Here is a 14,137-nt window from a genome sequence, read left to right on the forward strand (position 1 = left end):
CATGAGACTGTTGGTGTCAGCTACAGACAACTGCGTAGGAGACACAAAGTCTAGAGAAGTCCTTGTAACATCCACTCCACAAGCCACAAAACACTCCTCACTCCCTTCAGCAACCTTCAGTGCAGAAGATCAGAAATGCGCTGCCACAGGGCTTCTCCGGAGCAAGCCGGAGAGATGGAGGGCATGCTGGGGTCCCGAGTCCTTGCACCAGCTGGGGCTTTGTTAGGTAGAAGTGCCCAGGGGAAGGGAAAAATTAACTGTGCTGGACTCCTGGTGCTGTGAGACCTGGCAGAAGTCCACCCCACTGGCAACTCCTGGGTTTGCAGGGCACTAAGCAGAGGCAGGAGCGTTAGAGGCAGTGAGCGAGTGCCTTTGGAGGGGGGCAGAGGGGACGAGGGGGAGCATTTCCAGACAATTTCACTGTCGTTTCAGGGCCTTACAGCCAGTCAAATGTTAGGAGTGGTGTTCTGCTTCTTAGTGTTTAATGTAGATTACTCATTTAGTATTTGTGGGTGGTCTTTCAGGATGTGCAGAGCCACCCTTTGGGGGATGCAGGTTGATAGGAAGATGATGGGGATGTTTGACTTGTCACTTGTGGAGTAACAGGTTGATGGTCTTTTTTCTTCTTCCCCATACTGGCTCCTGGGTCGTTTGGTTTTTTGGGTGGGTTTTTTTTTTTAAATGGGATTCCATTTGGAGCAGTTTGTGATGAATAAGTGAGAATTTAACAGCTGGCTCTGTAATATGAGAGCAAGTCCTCAGCCTTTGGGCTTTCAAAGGTTGTGCTTATCATGGCCCTAATGTGAGGGAGGGTGGGAGGAAGAGAAGGAAGCTACCATAATGTACCCGCTGCCTCCTTTTCCCCGTCCTGCTTACTGAGCACAGTGTACGTGGATGCCAGTTCTTTTCAAATGAATCTTCTGCAAATACTCTGCTGGTAGATTCAGCTGTGACGTGAAAAGATGAACTTGCTGGGGTAAATCTTCCCTCATGTTCTGTGTTCATGCCTGGTTTGGGAATGTCTTCTAAAACCTTCTCCTTACATTTCTGCAGGTGCTGGAAGATAATGACTATGGTCGTGCAGTGGACTGGTGGGGTTTAGGAGTTGTGATGTATGAAATGATGTGTGGCCGGCTCCCTTTCTACAATCAGGACCACGAAAAGCTCTTTGAACTCATCCTTATGGAGGAGATTAGATTTCCACGCACTTTGTCACCTGAAGCAAAATCGCTCTTGTCAGGCTTGCTGAAGAAAGATCCTAAGCAAAGGTGAGACTGTTGCTTAATAGTTGCATTTGTTAGCACTCGTGGTCTCAGAAATGCTAAAATAAAAACAAGTCAAGAAAAAAAATACTCTGCTAAAGCCTTTGCAAATAAGTTAGTAATTGTGCTATGCAGAGGTGTATCTATGAAGGGAACTATCTTCAAAACAAGTGACTTAAAAGTGACTGTTTCTGTGCTGCCGTATGAAAGGCTCATATTGCCATCATTGAAAAACAATGGAAAATGGTACTGCACAAAGGGCTATTGAATGCGCACACGCCAGCCATTTTCTTTAAATAAAGTTGAGGAAGTTATTTCAGACAAAACTGTAGTTTTGTTTCTAATCCATTCAAAGTGATCATCCACTGAGATGCAGCAAGTGGTCCTACTCATTTTTGGTTTTACTGTTGACGTGAGCTGACACTGTGAATAGCAACACGAAGCAGCTTTGGTCATGAGAAGGCTGAACTTCAGAATATGATGGCTGCCACTAATTCAAAACTATAGCCTGGGACAAAGCAAGTTAACCCTGCCTTTGGTCATAATGAATCCATTGTAAGCTGCTGTAGGTGGAACGCTTTCACCTTCTGTCCTGGTTCAGCCTGCTGTCTGTTTTCTGAATTTTTGTTAAATCTGTGCCAGTAATTTAGCATCCTGCTTTGGACAGTAGGTGGTGGTGTTTGTACCATGTTTGTGATGGAATTTATACCATGCTTAATCCAATTTTCCTTTTTTTTTTTCCTTTTTTTCTTTTTTTTTTCTATGCTGTATTATTTAAACAGTAACTCTTGATTTAAAAACAGAAAAAAAACCCAAAACCAAAACGAAAACCCCCAAGCCCTTAATGGCTAACAAACAGAAAATAGAACAAGATCCAAAAAGGGTGTTGTCCTTCACACAAAGATAAACATAAGTTTAACAACCTGCCACCTTGTCAACCCAGACATTTTAAAAACAAATAATAATGTGATTCTGGCCCTGATCTCCTGTCCTGAAAGATTTCCCATTTGGGGCCCATTTATGGTGGAAGGTTCATGTGAGGTACAAGCAGAGCATTTCGGTTTGCTTTCTGATGTTTGTTTAGTCTGCGTGTGTGTGTGTGTCCACATAGCAGGAGAATGGGTTTTGCCAGTACATGGATACTTGCAGCAAGGATTTTTGTCATCACTAGGCTATTTCCATGACTGTTTTTAGTGGAAAATCCTGTTGAGAGGTCTTGTAATGCAAATCTACAATTTGTACTACTGGAGGATTCAACTTAGTGGTGACATGGGGATCCAGGAACAGTTGTGGTCAGGACCATGGCCAGGCTGGTACTAGGTGGCAACAGCTGCACAGCCTTCCTGAGCCCCGCAGGATCTGCAAGGGGACCTCCAGGAGAAGGTTGTGTGATTGATTAGCAGCCCCCCTAGGCACTGTGCTCTGCGAGCGTGGTTGCAGCCCTTGCCAACAGGATTCCTGTCCAGGAAAGCGCTGGGTTAGATACAATTGTGACCCTTCTGTAGCTTATTCAGGTGGGGCCTTTCAATCACTGCAAACGCTAGCAGCATCTGCTGTAATTTGTTCTTAAAGGAGCATCTCTGATGAACCAAAATGCAATTTGTTTACAAACAAAGAACGCCCACTTGTTTCTAATTACAAGGTTTTCCCAATGCCAATAATTACTCCACAATATGCTCATTTTATACAAATAGCCACTTCTTCACATGTATCTTCTGCAGGCTTGGAACCAACGATGCTCTGATCTGTTGGACAGATGATTTTCATGCTGCTGATAGAAATAACTATAGACTAGACAAGCCTGCACACATGCCCGCAGCTTGCTAATTACACTGGTGCTTCCCAAGCTTTTTGGATCACGGACCATTCTTAAATACTGGTTACTCACCAGTCACCATTCACCCAACTTTTAAACTGAAGTTGTGATTCTGCAAATCCCCTGCACTTCGTGGCAGTTCAAGCAGTATGGAGAACTGAGCTGGAAGCACTAGGGGTAGAAGTCCTGAGTCCTGGCCTTGTAGTTTTCTTTTTACTGTGTGGTCTGTGTGCTGGGGTGGGCGCCTGGGATACTTGGTAGTTGACTCATAGTGAGTTCATGGAGCTGTATTGAAGAAAATACATTTAGTGAAAAGTTAAATAATGTGCGATAGTCTGGGTGACATTAGACTGTTGATGATGCTTTGGGGAATGACTGTGTAATTCAACTGAAATCCCCTCTTCCACAAAGCCCTGTGGTGGACAGACGTTGGTGTCATCATAATGTTTTATGTGGCAGAAAACATCAGAATTGGCAGCATTTAGTAACTGCTGATGAACTTCAGAGTGGGATGGAGGAGACAGCCAAAACCACGAGAAAAATGAAACTGAGAGATGTTGTCCCTTCCCATAAAATTCTAAAAAAATAACCCCAAACCAACAACAAAAAAGGATGATATAATGAAGCTCAGTGACAAGGATATTTTAAGTTAAATATCAAGGAGCTAGGGAATTGTGACCTGTGTCAGTGAATTAAATCTTAAAAATTACCCGTTATACCTGAGCTGGATATATAGAATGCATTCTGCATTCAGTAATACCAGTTCAGTCTCAAACTCACAGGCATATGGGGAAAATGTGAAGAACAATAAATTGCATTCTGCTTTTAATCATGGCTGTTTTCTAAATTTGGTCATATAAAATCCATTTTGTAAGAGAAAAGGAATTTTGAAGTTTCTTTTGGGATTGATATAAGTTTATTAATCTTGTAACGTGAGCCCTAATTTTCCTAAGAAGGAAAAAATCTATTCTGTAAATATTTCCTTTTAATGTGACCTGAAACTTTCCTTCGCTGCTTTGTGACATGTATCAAATGGAAGGAGGTAATCAAAGCATTTTTTCACACATAAAGCAACTTTTATTATTATTTCTCTGGCTGTGGAGACTGCAGCCTGTGAAAGTGGACATGGATCAGAGAGCTCCATGTAAATGGGGCTGAGTTTTGATGAGTGGGTGGCTTTCTAACCAGCAGTGTGTCTGGCAAGTTCTGAATCTTGGTAGGTTTTAAACTTGAGAGAACTTCAGGATGGTTTCCTCTGAATTCGGATCATGTGTTTTCAGTACATGCTTTTGTGCTCCCTGTCATAGCTCAGGGTTGTTCAGCCTCTTTCAGATGTGGTTAGTCACAAGCAGCTTCATCTACTTCTGTCTTCTCTGGTGCTGTTGCACCTTGCATTCAGGAAGAATGAGAGGAAGAAGATGCAGCATTTCACAAACGCTTGTTAAAAGATTTAATGACTTCACAGAGTGAAGAACACCTTCCCTGGCAACTGGTGATCAGTCCTTGCAGCCACACAGAGATCTGGCAGTTTGTTCTTTCTAGTGATGGTGGCTCTTTCCACATCCAGAGTACAACTCTTACTGCAGATGCTCAGGAAGATAAGGGTCAGTTAAGCCTTCACCTGCATGAAAACCCAGCTTCTTGGGTTTTTCTGTGTGAAAGGAGGCAGTTTGTAGTTAAGGGGTATGTCTGTGTCCTAATTTGTAATTCAGGTGTATGCCTGATATCTTTATCAATGATCTGGACAAGGGAATCGAGTGCACCCTCAGTCAGTTTGCCAATGACACCAAGTTGTGCGGGAGTGTTGATCTGCTGGAGGGTAGGAAGGCTCTACAGAGGGATCTGGACAGGCTCGATCAATGGGCCAAGGCCAACTGCATCAGTTGCAACAAGGCTCAGTGCTGGGTCCTGCACTTGGGTCACAACACCACCAGGTAACACTACAGGCTGGAAAGCTGCCCAGCAGAAAAGGACCTGGTTGACATCCAGCTGAATATGAGCCAGCAGTGTGCCCAGGTGGCCAAGAAGGCCAACAGCATCCTGGCTTGTATCAGAAATAGTGTGGCCAGCAGGACTAGGGAAGCGATTGTCCCCCTGTACTCGGCACTGGTGAGGCTGCACCTTGAGTGCTGCGTTCAGTTTTGGGCCCCTCACTACAAGACAGACATGGAGGTGCTGCAGTGTGTCCAGAGAAGAGCAACGAAGCTGGTGAAGGGTCTAGAGCACAAGTCTGATGAGGAGTGGCTGGGGGAACTGGGACTGTTTAGCCTGGAGAAAAGGAGGCTGAGGGGAGGCCTTATCGCTCTCTACAACTACCTGGAAGGAGGTTGTAGCCAGGTGGGTGTCAGTCTCTTCTCCCAAGTAACAAGTGATAGGACAAGAGGAAATGGCCTCAAGTTATGCCAGGGGAGGTTTAGACTGGGTATTAGGAAAAAATTTCTTCACCAAGAGGGTTGTCAAGCACTGGAACAGGCTGCCCAGGGAAATGGCTGAGTCACCTTCCCTGGAGGTGTTTAAAAGACATGTGGATGTGGTGCTTAGGAACATGGTTTAGTGATTGACTTTGCAGTGTTAGGTTAATGGTTGGACTTGATGATCTTAAAGGTCTTCTCCAACCTAAATGATTCTATGATTCTCTGTGATGCTTTGCTGTGGGAAGGGTAGTTGCTTGAGCAAACTTGCTCTCGGACATAGCTAGGTCTGCAGCTCACACAGCTGCTGCGGGAGTTGGGAGAGGTAGAGGTTGACAGTCACGGGGGCTGCAGGGGCCTGGAGGTGGTCCTAGCTAGCTGGTGGGAGGCAGGAGAAGGTAACCTTGAATCGTTGGTCCTCTTAGGCACAGCAGACTTCCTGCCTTGTGGGAATCCAGAGTTTTGAAATCTGGATGACAAGTGTCTTAACGTTTGCTCTGAAATGTGTGTGTCTTCAGTACAAAACTGCTTCTGTCTCCAGACAAGGCCAGTGTCCTGGGTATCGCTTGAACTGCAGAGTGCTCATCACGTCTTCAAACATGTTTCACCAGGTGCTTTGAGGTAGACTGAGATTTAGCTGTTACGTATGCTGATTTTAGTCTAAATTGGTTCAGTCCAAAGCTATTCAGAATGAGTTTGGACAAACTCACAGTTCACCTGTAAGAAATCTAAGTTGAAGCTGAGCAAAAGTTAAAAGGGAAATTTAAAGAGATTCTTTTTCCCAGCTTTCTAGAAATTGGTAGTTTAGAGACTTCCCAAGCCTCAGCATCCTCAAACATGTCTCTTTTGTGGTTAGTAATGTTGCGAGGTGGGAGCTTTTCCAGTGTTCCTGGATCCACTATGTTTGTGTAAATTACAACAACTAAATGAAGGAGTGGGGAAGTAAAGCTCAGCACAGAGCTGGGAGTTGCATTAGGCTTTCCAAAAGTCTTAATCTCTGAGCAGAAAAGCCCCCAAAGACTGTGTGCGCAGGGTTTTTGGAAGAATATGGCCTTTTACTTCCAAGTCATCAAATCATGCTGTTCCCAAAGCCAGCCAGAGCTGCTCTGTGCTGCTAGTGCTGGTCACAAGAAAGCAATCTGAGTCCCCAGGGCTATTAGACACTTCTGAAGGTAAGGGCCATAGTAAAATAAGTTCCTAGTCACCATCCTGACTGAATCAGAGAAGGAGAAATACGCATCTGTGTGCTCTGAGCTGGTGAACACCCGTAGCTTTTGCTGAGCCCGATGGGTGTATTTGCACTGTTGTAGAACCAGGTTGGGGGGGGCGGGGGGCAGAGAAATCATGTGAAGACAGAACAGCAACAGAAATGGTGCTAAAAGTGTGGCCGTCTTCTCAGATGAGGATGGTGCACGTGGAAATCTGTAAACAAACAGAAATCTGTCACCTAGAAGTATGCCAGTCCCTTCAGATGAGGATTTGCCCACAGTCAGAATCGATATTGCGGCTCCTAATATGGTGAAGCACGAGTTTAGGAATGGGGTTATTTGGCAGGGCAGAGTAAAGGCGGTTGCTGCCTGCTTTCTCGCATTGGAGCCTGGTTGTCCTTACTGTAGAGACTTTTTAACTATAAAAGTTTGTGGGTTTCTTCTTAAAGAGCTGGGAAATGGACCTGGTTGCTGAGCACTGTTTACCTTTACATGCACAAGTAGAGAAACAATATTTTTCATGTGATTCACTAATTGCAATCTTCTGCCCTGTGATAATAATGCTTTCACTGTTGACAGTGTGTTTATACACTATATTTTTTATATATATATATAATTACAGTACATAAATTTTTAAAAACATTTGCACATGATTTCTCTGTGGAATGATAGCTGATTGCCCTTGACTTGTGGAGCATAGCCATTTGTCATTAAATGATTAAAGGAACTTGCAAGCAATACAGTTTCATAAAAATTAAAAATGTGGAAATGGTTTCCATTTAATATTGATGTTGCACTTATTAATAATTTTCTCCTTGGGATTTAGCTGAAACATAGGAAAAAAGGCTCTCAAATACAGAAGCTAAATGAATAACCAGAATTGTTTGGCAGGTATTTAGACCAATTTAGACAGAAATTTGGAGGCTGACATTTTTTGTTGTGTTGGTGGGGGTTTTTTTAAAATTGCTTTTTGACCTCTACACTTTCTGTTACATTGCCTTGTATATGGTAAATCTCAGTAGCTTTTTGTTTCTGTCTGATGACTTAAATGCACAGAATTTAACTTTATTGTACAAGAATCTTTTCAAGACTTTCATTCCTGCTATATTTTTTTCAGTTGCTGCATGTCCTTAGAAAAGACAAGCCTGCTGCTCTTTCAGTTCTCATTGGGGCTTAACCATGATTTTTGCATTAGGTGCTGATTTAATTTTGTTCTCCTTGAGAGGGTCTTTTCATAATAATTCTGAAAAACGAGTGTATTTTGGAATAACTCCATATCCAAAATATGAGGTTTCTATCATTTCCCCATTTGCTCTGAATGGATTTGTTTAATAGTACAGATTTTTAAAAGGTAAGTAAAACATCAGGGGTTTTTCTTGGCATTTACCTGAGTATGTATTTGCCCTTCATAGAACAAAGACTCATATTAGATAACGTACACTCGTACATGGCTGCAGCCAGCCAGCCTTCCTGCATGCTTCTCTAAAACACGATTCAGGTTGTTCTTAGCTCATAGTCACTCCTGAACTTCTGTGCAGAAGTGCAATCTGTAGACATGTGTGGATAAAGAGGATCGACTCCGCCCTCTTCTTCACCATCATCATCTGCACTGGGGAAGCAACGACGAGCCTGGTGTAGAGACTTGGCAAAGCCTCTGGACCTGTGGGGAACCAGCCGAGAGATGATTACTCACAGAGCTTGTCTCTGTTCCCAGGCTGCCCTGGAGTTTGTCTCTGTTCCAGGCTGCTCTGCAGCTGTATAGCGTGCCGCCAGGCAGATGGGAGAGCCATCGTCCAGCTTGTTTTGGCCTGTGGGGCTCTGGGGTGTACTTAGGCTTGGTCTTTGAGCTTAGCCAGGGAAGGAGAGCATCACCCAACACTTTGCTACTCAAAGACTGGGGACCTGTTCCCCGTTCCGCTGTGTGTTTTCTGAAGGAACACGAAGGACCAAACCCCTCAGGTTGCTGTGCCACTAAATGGAAGAGTGCCAGGGAGCAAGCGCGGGCTCTGAACTGCCGGTCACCTCTGCTGCCTGCTCTTTGGTACAGCTACGGTCGCTGCCAGCCTGCACTCTCCGAAGACAGCGCCTGGGCATGGCTGAGAAGGTGTTGCATACACCAGGATCCATTCCTAGTTGGCAGTATGGACAAAGTGCCGCTATATTTGATGCCTCCATGCTAAACGATCATCCAATGCTGTCCTGATAGCGTTGTGCCTTCAAGCTACATCCCAGAGCATGCGGTGCAGTCTCAAGCTGTAAAAATACCACTTCAATGGGCTGTAGCACAGCCTTCACAGCATCTCTGATATTTTCAACCAAACCCCTCCCCTCTATCCCCAAATAATGATGTATTAGGGACACAGGGTTACCACATGTGGCCCAGAGGAGATTCAGGGCCAAGTGCTGTGCAGCATGGATGAGACCTGACCAAGCAGCTTGGCTTCAGGTTCAAGGAATAGTCCTTGGCCTTTTTTTCTGTAGCTGTATAGCTCTAGCCTTGGTTATGTGGAGCCATTGTTCCAAGCTCTTAAAATGGGGATAGTATCTCAGTTTGCCAGTGGCCCCAAGAATCAGAGAACAGGCAGATACTAGAGGTCAGCCTGGATGAGCTGGTGGCATCTCTTGGACTTAAAATCCTGAGCGTCATCTTAACCTTGTTACCTGAAAGGAAGTCTCCTGCTGATTACTCAGTATGTGGTTTGTTTTCTCAGTGCATGCCTTTGCTTGCTGATGTGGTTCAGTCTTTTAGAGAACATTTTAACCTCCACAGCAAAATTTAAGCATCTGTTAGCTCAAGACTGCAACTAAACTGATTGCATCTATAAGCTGTGTGGACAGTTTTATTTTGGAATAAAAGTGCTTTATCTTGATATACCTTAAGTCAATAAAACACCCTTTGTGCTTTCGTGAAGCCAAGGAGGAGGAAAGATTTGCATACAGCATGATATTATCACTGCAGTTGTCAACTGTTTTCTTTAATGGAAATTTAAATCAGGTTGCATAAATCAGTTTGTCTTAAAAATCCTTGCCTCGCTTAGGCTTCAAAATCAAATTCAGTTTTACTGCTGGCATCACTCTGTTCTAGAAAATTGTAAGGAGTAGTCACTTGTTAATTTAGAAAGAAGAAGGCTGTGTGGCTCAGATCTTTTACTTGTAGGATCTGCTGTGGTCCCTAGGACAGCATCTTTCCTGAAGGGCAGGTCTTTTGAATTGTGATTATTTTTTTTTCTTTGTTTGTTTGTTTAAGAGAGACCTTTATTCTAATTCTATTTGTTAGCATGTTTTCAAATCTTTTAGTGGAACTGTTTTGAAGCCAAAAATAGGCTATTTTGCAGCCCTTGCACAAAAAGCAAATAAGAAGCAAATGTATTATATAAACTCAGAATTTTTTTACTACCATTTAATAAAAATTGTATGAGAAATAAAACTGTACTCAAACATTTAATTACTTATTTTGCCCCAAACAGGTTAGGTGGTGGTCCTGATGATGCCAAGGAGATTATGCAGCACAAATTCTTCGCTGGCATTGTTTGGCAAGATGTATACGAGAAAAAGGTACTTATACAACTGTTCTCCCAAGGTGAATTGTAGCTGCGGATATACTGAATCTTTCAGATTTTGTTGCCCTCTGTAAGGTACACAGAAGCCCTCCGCAGAAGAGGTTTGCAATTGTTTGTAACAAGGCTAAATTGCTTCATGTTTCTTAAAATACTGTAATTGGATTACTGCTGAACCAAAGCTTTTTTTTGCAATGAGAGGAGTATCTCTCAATGAGATACTTGTTTCTGTGACTGAATAAATTTTGGATGTAACCAAAATTGCTTCCAAATTTAGACAGTATATAAGCTTTTAAAATGGTTTTTCCTGTGAATTCTTGTTGCCATTCCTTGCTATCAGCTGATGCATCCCTTGTGAGCCTGGGAGTTATTGTTAGTTCCTGAGGATCTGGAAGCAGTAGTGTAAGATGGGCTGTTTGTTCCCCTTGCATTTTTTCTGTTTTGAATGATGAAATTAGACTGAATACCAAGTGCAGAGAAGTGTAGGCTTTTACATCAATCCAAGCCTAATATTTTTTCTTTAGTGACAGAGGGCTGATGTGAAGTGTCTGCACTTCATGGTGTTTCTCACTGGTTTTCTTTGAGACCCACTGAGTTTGTAGGCTTTCCAGTGGGGAGCCGCTGCAGTCGAAGAGCCCAGCCCTTTCCATATGAGTGTGTTTCAGTTGTCTATGCCTCACTGTCCCTTCGTTCACAGGTAACTTATTCCACTCCTCTAAGTTGTCCTGCTTCGTGCGTTCAGGGTGACCTGCTGTTGTCCTCTCCCATTTGATTCTCACCAGCCATGTTTTCCATAACGCTTACATGAAATGCAGCTAATTAAAACGTGGATCTGGTGATTCGAGGCTCCCATCTGCTGGTGCCACATGATCTCACTCAATCCCAGCCTTTCCCAATTTCCCTCCTTTCCCCTGCAGCCCCTCATGATATCAGATCTCATTTGATCTCTAAATACGGTTTAGTTCCCCTTCCAGCTGGTGGGAGCAGGTAAGAAACTTAGCAGAAACTGAGTTTTAATTCTTTGAATTCTTTCAGTAAAACTAATACAGTGATGTATTAGCAATGTTTGTACTCTTAAAAAAAAACAGAGCATAACACCACCACTGGCTTCCATACCATAGTGGAAGAATTGTCCAGTGCCTGTATACAATTACAAAGAGCGCTCTGCTTCCTTCTCTTCTTTCACTTCCTCAGACTTGTGTGGCTAAAGGGAACTGAAAAATCATAAAATAAGTTTGTGCCTTGAAAGTGTAGATAGAGTTTAGACCTCTGTTCTTTCAAAGCATCCCTTGAGAGAGCGCTGCGTGCAGGCATGAGGGCAGGAGGGAGTTGCATGGGGTTTATTCAGTATAATGTAAGAAGTATATCTGAATTCTTGCTCTAAACAAGAGATTATCCCCATTTTCACCCAGCTGGCAAGCTGAATACTTGAGGTTTTGCTATTTTTTTGCAGTCTAAGGTAAAAAGTTGATAACGGGGCTCAAATGTCTTCAGTGAAATTATTTGTTATTTGATGGTAGTCCTGCTTCACTGAATGCTGGAGCAATCACATAAGCTGGAGCAATTTTTTCTCAATTGGACTGAGAAAGCCTTCATTCATAGTACTGACTCGGATTGTTGTGGAAACTCCCAGGAAATTCCAAATGTTACATATTTTGGAGAAAACAGTGTGCTAATTGAGACTAGTTCTGACCTTGGCATATCCAAGGAGGCTGGATTCTGGTTTTGCTCCTGTCCCGTTAGCATGTGCATCTGAAATTGGATGTAAACCGTTACCTACTGTAGAAATAGCCATGCTGTGCAAATGAAGAGATTTCAAAACGCCTGTGAGTAATTGCTGCCTACGTTCTGGGTGGTCCAAAGAGAATCTTGCAGCATTTACCTGAAATGCAGTCTCATGGATAAAAGCTGAATTTTGTCAGCTGCCTAGAGGGGTTTATGTGCTAAGCTTGGTTACCCGCTATCTCCAGATAATGGTGAATATGTTTATGAATATAGGCTTGGGGTAATTGAGAACACTTACTTTGTAATTAAGCATTTTGGAAACATAGATTTGCTTTGAATTATAAGGAGTTTTGAATAACTGGGGTTGTCCCAAGAATTTAAAATATTCATTAGACTCTCCTGAAAGAGTGTTGTTGTTTGTCTCTGGTGCAAAGAAAGGTGCGATTTAATTTGCAGTATTTTGCCCACCCACAAGCGAAACATAGGCAATGAGATTTTAATCACATGGCTTTTTTCTGGTCTTTTTTGTCTCTTAAAGCAACGTAAGCCTGTGGGTATCATGCTGGTCTGCAGCAGTGGGAGGCTACAGGTGGCACCTCTCCGCCAGTGGAACTGCGGAGCTATTGCACTGACAGCTTTTCAGTAAAGCAGCAATTTGCTTGGTAAAGCCAGTGTTAGAGCTTTCTGTGGCTTCCCCTCTGTTTCCAGCTTCATGTTCTGAATTTGGCAGCCGGGGGGAGGGGGAATTGTACCGTGGGTGCATCGTAATCTGTCTCAAATTGCTTTTAAGATACTAAAATAAAAGGGAAAATGATACAGGCAGCGCTAGCCCATTACACATGTGTTCTGACTTAGGATTGCTGCTCCGAGTCGTTCTGATGTGCATAGTTCAGGTGTCTGCTGCAGTGCCCAAGTCCTAAATCACTCTGCGCTGCGCACAGCAAGCCAGAGCAACTGGGAGCAGTGTGAGTGCCAAAACCACCATTAGCTTAAAAGGACAGATAGAACTTCACAGACGTGTGCACGCACAGCTTGTCAGAAACAAACCAAGGTTCGCTTTGAGTAGGCAGAAAACTGCTATAAGGAGAAAGAGAATAAAGTTAACGTGAAAGAAAGAATGCTCATCCTCAGCAGGGTGTTTATACGTAATATGTTGGTGTGGCATGATTGAGAATAGTGTTATTAACAACATCATAATGTGAAGCATTCCCTCTTCAATAGCTCAGGAGGACTGTAAGGCTCAGAGTGACTCCTGACTTGGGATATCCTGTTACCTTTTCCTTTTTAAATTCAGGACTTAATTAAGCCTATAGAAGTTATCTTTTTTTTTTTTTTTTTGGCAGGAACATTTGCCAGGCTCCTTTAAGCCATCCTTTGGGCACAGAGGATCATTAGTAATTAAAAGAAGTGATGATGAATGTATACTACAATTCTGCTCTCTTATAATAGAATTTTTGTGTCCCTAAATTTTTAAAAATTGTTTTAAAACTGTACAATGTTTCTTTGTATTTGGAAATACCACTGTATGTGTAGATTACACTTCTTAAAGTCTTTACGTTGAAAATGGAGGTGTTTTATTGGATTGTTGTTTGTAAGACAGGACACCACTCCATTAGGTGCTCTCAAAACAGATCGGAAAGATGATCCTGGCGATAGGGAGCTTGAAGCTAGTACTTTTCTTATTAACTGACTTGCCAAGCAAATGATTCTTCAGATCTAAGGTGGAGGAAAAATTGGGGGTGGGGAAGAGGTCTTTTGTAGACTCAAGATTTGCTGATATTTTCCAGGTAGTGATTTCTGTTGGTGGTGGTGTTATTTCTGTACAAGCAGAAGTGCAAGTCTCGGGGTCACTGCTTAATTCCAGTTGGAGCAATTTACCATTTACCTTGCTAAACCTTTCCCTGCAGTTTGAGATTGGAAGCCGTATACTTCCTCAATCACGCTCCTAAATTGTTGCCTGCTGTGGCTCTGTGCTATTAAAAGATGGCCATGCTTAACCCCAGTGGTGGGCGAACTGAAGCCCAGCGCTCAGAGCTATTACATGTCCTCTGTGGGAGGGCTAAGAGCAGTGTTTACATTCTGTTTCTACCGCATCGTGCAGCGGGGAGGTGAGCGAGGTCTGAATCCCAGCTCCATTGCCCTCCAAAATTGTACGTGT

At 43.1% G+C, this 14,137-nt stretch overlaps 1 protein-coding gene across 4 annotated transcripts in view; it reads left to right on the forward strand.

The window, feature by feature from the left end:
- The window catches only part of AKT1 (AKT serine/threonine kinase 1), a 75,058-nt gene that overhangs the window by 57,608 nt on the left and 3,313 nt on the right, over positions 1–14,137 (forward strand). For all 4 annotated transcript variants that reach the window (XM_075753430.1, XM_075753429.1, XM_075753432.1 and 1 more), the window contains 2 exons: positions 1,054–1,268; positions 10,165–10,252. In XM_075753430.1, the coding sequence (XP_075609545.1) occupies positions 1,054–1,268; positions 10,165–10,252 (303 nt within the window). The remainder of the gene's footprint in view (positions 1–1,053; positions 1,269–10,164; positions 10,253–14,137) is intronic.

The sequence above is a fragment of the Balearica regulorum genome, chromosome 5, assembly GCF_011004875.1.
Source record: "Balearica regulorum gibbericeps isolate bBalReg1 chromosome 5, bBalReg1.pri, whole genome shotgun sequence".
Classification (NCBI taxonomy): Eukaryota; Metazoa; Chordata; class Aves; order Gruiformes; family Gruidae; genus Balearica; species Balearica regulorum.